This window comes from Oncorhynchus masou, chromosome 25 (genome assembly GCF_036934945.1).
Source record: "Oncorhynchus masou masou isolate Uvic2021 chromosome 25, UVic_Omas_1.1, whole genome shotgun sequence".
NCBI lineage: Eukaryota > Metazoa > Chordata > Actinopteri > Salmoniformes > Salmonidae > Oncorhynchus > Oncorhynchus masou.
The window spans coordinates 38210671-38217167 of record NC_088236.1 but is presented as its reverse complement, the minus strand read 5'-3'; the positions used below and the strand labels follow the sequence as shown (position 1 = coordinate 38217167).

At 45.6% G+C, this 6497-nt stretch overlaps 1 protein-coding gene across 1 annotated transcript; it reads right to left on the bottom strand.

Annotated features, from left to right (window-relative positions):
- Positions 1 to 495: 495 nt before the first annotated feature.
- Positions 496 to 4398, bottom strand: mymk (myomaker, myoblast fusion factor). Its single transcript, XM_064936458.1, has 7 exons — positions 3991 to 4398; positions 3046 to 3160; positions 2658 to 2806; positions 2317 to 2433; positions 2009 to 2149; positions 1193 to 1669; positions 496 to 1120 (listed from the first exon to the last, which is right to left on the bottom strand). The coding sequence occupies exons 1-7, from the start codon at positions 4123 to 4125 to the stop codon at positions 926 to 928; spliced, it is 1329 nt and encodes a 442-aa protein (XP_064792530.1). The 5' UTR covers positions 4126 to 4398; the 3' UTR covers positions 496 to 925.
- Between the last annotated feature and the right edge of the window lie 2099 nt (positions 4399 to 6497).

Here is a 6497-nt window from a genome sequence, read left to right as displayed (position 1 = left end):
GCTGCTTGAATTAAGTATGTGCCAGTCAGGGTGTGTATCAATGGTGAAAGAGCTGTTCTTGTGCAAAAGAAAATTACTCCAATACAGGTAGTTATTTTCACATGAGGGGTGTCTGCTCAGGATACAGAATCATATCAAAGGAAACATCAACCATGTATTTTCAAATATTTATTTGAAAAATAATTACATACATTATAGTGAAACCATCACGGTTAAATAAAACCCTTCCCATTGCAATAAATAAGCATTATGTAAAGTTCATCATAAAAACGCTTAGCGAGAGTGAGGCTGAAAAGGAAGGATACAAAGTCGAAGTTGCTTGGTCACTCAATATATTGGAATAAATACCTGCCACCTCATTCTAAACATTCTAAAACACTGCAGTTGGTTTACAGTCTAGTGTCTGGACCGGATTCTGCTGCACTCAAATGTCTGATGCACCAGATGACATGTTTGGCACCTAGGGGATATATAAAGCGAGTAAAATGTGCTTTTACAATCTTGTAATTTTCATAACTGAATTTAACTGCATAGTTCCTTTCTCAGAGAGAGAGAGCAGCAGACGAAAGGTCCCTCCTGAGAAACATTTGAAAGACAATTTATTCATCTTGGAGAGAAAAAATGTCTGCCGCCTGTGCTACTCACAAATTTTCCAGTCAGTTTTACTGGCTTGCCTCAGGAACCCTTCTCCCTGTCACTCTCCTCATGTTTTGAGGTAAAGGGCTTCTCTCCTGTTTTCTGTACAGACAGAAGAGACAGCCATACTCTTTGTCTCCCTGGGGGCACAGGCCAGGGCTTGACCTTCGTGGATGATGTCTGTGTTCCTGTAACCCCATATTGTATGACATCGTTCTCTCTCTATTTGCTTTCTCCCTGGACATCACCAAGACCAACTGACTCATAAAAGTTTATCTGTCTTGTGGGGTCACTTCCACCCATTCTGTTCTTTGAGCTTGCTGATGTCCAGTCCTTTGTGAACAGGTTTAGTGCTGCTAATATCTAGTCTGATGTCCAGTCCCTTCTCAAGTGGTTTAGTGCTGCTGAAGTCCAGTGCTCTCTTAACCCTTTTAGTGCTGTTGTCCAGTCCTTTCTTAACAGGCGTAGTAAAATCCAGTGCTTTCTTAACAGGTGTAGTGTTGATGTCCAATGCTTTCTTGTCAGGTGTAATGTTGATGTCCAGTGCTTTCTTAACAGGTGTAGTGTTGATGTCCAGTGCTTTCTTAACAGGTGTAGTGTTGATGTCCAATGCTTTCTTATCAGGTGTAGTGTTGATGTCCAGTGCTTTCTTAACAGGTGTAGTGTTGATGTCCAGTGCTTTCTTAACAGGTGTAGTGTTGATGTCCAGTGCTTTCTTAACAGGTGTAGTGTTGATGTCCAATGCTTTCTTATCAGGTGTAGTGTTGATGTCCAGTGCTTTCTTAACAGGTGTAGTGTTGATGATCTCCCATCCTTTCTTAACAGGTGTAGTGTTGATGATCTCCCATCCTTTCTTAACAGATGTAGTGATGTCCATTGCTTTCTTAACAGGTGTACTAGGTGGGTTGTACAGAGGGAGAGTTGGTGAGTTGCAGGCCCGTGTCCAAGGCCGCTCAGTGGGAATGGTCCAAATGGTTCGAGAGGGGGTCTTCTTCTTGTCCTTCTTCTCCTTCGTAGAAGCAGGAAATGGTGTCTGATAGTACAGAGAGAAAAGTTAGAGAAACCTTGGTAAGGAGAGTTGGAGAGACAACAAATATGTTTTGAAACAAATGTGACCATAGGAGCTTACAGCACCTTCTCTGACAAGCAATTCAGCAAGTGTGTTCGTTCAACTGTAAAAGACACGGCAGCTCCGGGAACAAGCACCATTGTAGTCGCTGCAACTGATTATCTATCTATTATCTATTATCTAAGTTATAGGCCGAATCCAACTTTTCATTGAACAAGCTGAAATGAACTTGTTCTGTACGTCATGCAACATGTTCATAGCACTGAAACCACATGCATTGGTGAGATATAAAGGGAGACATACGCAGCAGAGGAGCGTGTAGCAGCTGAGCTTGGCGGGGTTGCCGTCGGTCCCCGCGTAGCGGTTCTTTTTGGGTAGCAGCAACACGAAGGACACCGCCATAGACAGGTGGTAGAAACTGTGGACATAGGCGTAGTCCCACTCCTGACAAACAAATTGAAATCGATAAGTCTCCCCCCAACCCAAATGTCAATGTTGGGGGGGGGGGGGGGGGACAGATCTCAGCAAGGTGTTTTGCAGTTGACCGTCTAGTTATTGTCTTGATTGTGAATGGGGCGAGGGGAAGGAGGGAGATGGAGTTGTTCTGATACCTCGAAGTAGAAGCGGAGCATCAGAGCCAGGGCTCCGAAGCAGCATCCTGGTCCCACCTGTTGAGTATATACTCTCTTCTCGGGGTAGAGGCCCCTTGTCTCTTTCATTTTCTGTAACTGAAATATCATGCACAGGATGTGTTTAGAACAAAATAGGTTTAGCTGGAGAGATAGTCAATGCAATGTTGCTAGGCAATACCTCAACTAAGTATGGACTTTGGTGTACATTTCACATTGACGAGATTATGAGATCTCTTGTCAAATTGCTGTAAACATGACCATATTAGGGCATATCGTTATCAGTGTCTGTCATAGCCATATTGTAAGTTGTCTTCACACACCCATTTGACAGTGATTATGAATACTGCTGATCCTATTGGTCCAGAGTAGATCCCATAGCCCCAGCGGTCCTGATAGATCCTCACAGCACAGGTCAAAACCCCAAACATGGTCAGAGTAGAACGCTTTGGCTCATCAAAATCCCCTAAAGCTGGAGAAGAGAGAGAGAGAGAGTGTGTGTGTGTGTGTGTGTGTGTGTGTGTGTGTGTGTGTGTGTGTGTGTGTGTGTGTGTGTGTGCGTGTGCACGCGTACAAGAAAGTGAGAGGCAGACACAGCACATGCTTCCGAACAACTGCTCAGTGGTACTGAATGCAGAACTCACGAGCTCTCTGAACATAGTTTTAGGCCATTAAAGTGTCATGACACAACAGCGTGCTGTTTATACTCACCTATCAGTGTGACCCAGATCGAGATGGCTGTTCCGTACACGCTGAAGTACTCCAGGATCTCATACTTCATGAAACATATGATGGAGAGGCCTGGCCCATCACACGCATGGTAAATCTAGGGTCGAACACATCCCATGGGTTTCACGTACAACAGTATTACACAGCCACTTCCTTTCTGCTCGTTTCAGTTCTGATAGGACATCCTGTCTCTGGTAGGTTAGCAGAGACACAAAGTTAAAGTAGACCCTCACTTTAGGTTGTAATCATAAGCACCCCTACGAAATGGCTCTAATGACTGTACAAGGGACTGTACCACAGGAGGTTGGTGGCACCTTAATTGGGGAGGATGGGCTTAATGATGGAATGGTATCAAATGCATCAAACACATGGTTTGATGCCATTCCATTCGCTCCGTTCCAGCCATTATTATGAGCCGTCCTCCCCTCAGCAGCCTCCACTGGTCACTGTGCAATGCATTTTCTTCAGTATTACAGTACTAATCATAGCTTGTTTGAAGTTGTCTACACAATCACTCACAAGTACAGCACACACACACAGCCTCACTCACAAGTACAGCACACACACACAGCCCCACTCACAAGTACAGCACACACACACAGCCTCACTCACAAGTACAGCACACACACACAGCCCCACTCACAAGTACAGTACACACACACAGCCCCACTCACAAGTATAGTACACACAAACACACACAGCCCCACTCACAAGTATAGTACACACACACACACACAGCCCAACTCACAAGTATAGTACACACACACACAGCCCCACTCACAAGTATAGTACACACACACAGCCCCACTCACAAATATAGTACACACACACAGCCCCACTCACAAGCAGTGTCAGTAACACACAGACAGCCTCCATAATAGAGTAATACACATGGTCAACATCTCAGCGTCATGCCATGGTTCTTACCGTGGTGAAGAACATGGTGAAGAAATAGACCATGGCCTCCATGTGGAAGCCTCTCTTGGTGGCCACGCTGGCTGCAGGCAGGAACACCAGGCTACTAACGGTGGGCAGCAGCATCTTGGCAATGTAGGCTCCCATGGTGGCTAACTACAGCAACACTCACTGGGTGTTGGGTATCTGGTGCAGATGATAGGTTGATCTGATCCGAGTTTTCAACCAGCAATAATCACACCTCAGCTGAATTGATATGGATACAGGCTGTCTACAGTAGTACTGCTCTGTGGCTGTCTGGCAGCGCTGGATGGGAAGATGTCCTTGAGTCCCTCAGTCCTCTACCAGTGAAATGAGAGAGCTGGTAAGTGGACAGGGAAATGTACACCACACCACACACACTCTCACACACAGCTGTCCTGTTGGAGCTCTTTAAAGTTTTCATTTGCCCCAGCGAGGCGTGTATGTGCGCTGTCGTCGTAGGACAGCTGTCTGCATACCAGGTCTGGCAGGCACGGCTGGGTGGGGAGAGTGGTCACATGCCATGGCATTGCGGCATGTTTGTGAAGTGTCGTGTTTCAGGTTGTTAGGCTCTAATTTTCAGAGCACAAACTCAACGGAGACAATGAAAGCTTTAAAACCAAGATAATTCTGCCCAGAGGGTCAATACAGCTGCATTCAGACAAAGACATGGTTTCAGCCGTGGTAGTATACAAACCCCACTTTGGGTGGAGTCTCCTCCTTATCGCTACACATTGCATCGTTATTGTTAGGCAGGGAGCTGAGTGAAATTGTCCTTAAATGGTTCCTCCTCTTATCAGTACTGCCACGTGTGACCGTGCTCCCTGCACTCAGCCCCTCCCAAGCTTCATTATGCCCCCCCCCCCTCATGTCTCCTTTAGAACTGATGATTGGTAATAGTTCAAGCTCAGAAACCAAGCCTATCAAGTCAATGGTGAGGCATACGTTAGATTTGAAGCACTGCCATGGGTTTTGTTGTGGTTGTATGACTGTTGTTGAGAACCTTTTTATTTTTTTAACCTTTATTTAACTAGGCAAGTCAGTTAAGAACAAATTCTTATTTTCAATGACGGCCTCGGAACAGCGGGTTAACTGCCTGTTCAGGGGCAGAACGACAGATTTGTACCTTGTCAGCTCAGGAGTTTGAACTTGCAACCTTCCGGTTACTCGTCCAATGCTCTAACCACTAGGCTACCCTGCCGCCCCAACCTCAATCTCTTGTGGCAGTCACTCCAGACAAGTCAACTTTTTAGCAGTGGCTATGTTAGTGTCCCATACAGCGAAACACTGCTCGTCTGAATTTGCCAATGGTGACCATGCAATACCAGTCCACCCCAGGCAGCACTCTTAAAGTATTTCTATGAGTATGTAATGTACATTGGATCAATGTTTTTCCAGAGCCAATTGTGAAGTAGTAAATGTTAAACTCGCATGGATCTAATTAAATGAGGAGGTCACGGTAGAGAGGGAGCTCTTTAAGCCTTTCAAAGTAGCTGGTGGTGCAGCAGTTGCCCTCTCCGTCTCTCCTCTGTTCATTCTCTCCTCTCCGCTCAGCTGTTGCACCTGCCCTGTGGGGCTGACGGGGGGAACACAAAGGGTGCAGTGTAGTTGGGAACACACCCCACGCCTCAGATTCCTGGAGGGACTCCGTAACATGAGCACTCTGGACATGGTCAAAACGGCACTCTCAGGCTCGGCTTGGGGACCCCTATTGGCTGGACCCTGCGCTCTGTCAGTGTCCTCTCTATACCAGCCCATAGTTTTTATTTTATTTTATTTTTTTACCTTTATTTAACTAGGCAAGTCAGTTAAGAACAAATTATTATTTACAACGACAGCCTACCAAAAAGCAAAAGGCCTCCTGCGTGGACAGGGGCTGGGATTAAATATGTAAAATAAATAAAAATATAGGACAAAACACACATCACGACAAGACAAACAACACATCACTACATAAAGAGAGACCTAAGACAACAACATAGCATGGCAGCAACACAACATGACAACAACATAGTAGCAACACAACATGGCAGCAGCACAACATGGTAGCAGCACAAAACAAGGTACAAACATTATTGGGCACAGACAACAGCACATAGGGCAAGAAGGTAGAGAAAACAATACAGCCAATACAACAAGTACAGCCTTTGGAATTTGGAATGACCCCTGGAATGGGGTGGGCTGGTCCCAGGATTCTGAGGTTGAAGTTCGTTCAAGTTCGAGTTTGTTGAGAGTACAATGTGAGAGCAGGGGGATAGCTAACAAAATGAAAGTGTGTCATTGTTACTTTCACCCCAGCAGGCCCATGCCCATGCCCCTGCTCAGTCCCTGTCTAAACATGGGCATGGACGGTAGTGTGGGAATGTGGCAGCCAGGGACTTCCTGTAAGCATCTGAGAAAACACTGGGCTTCCTTTTGATTTTCTCATAAATAGTTCTGCCCTCTGCCCTCTAGTTCTTTTATAAATAATTGAAAAGTAGATGTTTTAGTTAGTTTTC

What these genes read in the sequence shown, in the direction of transcription:
- mymk (XM_064936458.1), bottom strand. Translation starts at nt 4,125, where the DNA reads ATGGGAGCCTACATTGCCAAGATGCTGCTGCCCACCGTTAGTAGCCTG. An exon ending in GATCTGGGTCACACTGATAG is followed by an intron (nt 2,807 to 3,045) that starts GTGAGTATAAAC and finishes TCTCTTCTCCAG; the next exon opens with CTTTAGGGGATTTTGATGAG. An exon ending in TGCTCCGCTTCTACTTCGAG is followed by an intron (nt 2,150 to 2,316) that starts GTATCAGAACAA and finishes TTTGTTTGTCAG; the next exon opens with GAGTGGGACTACGCCTATGT.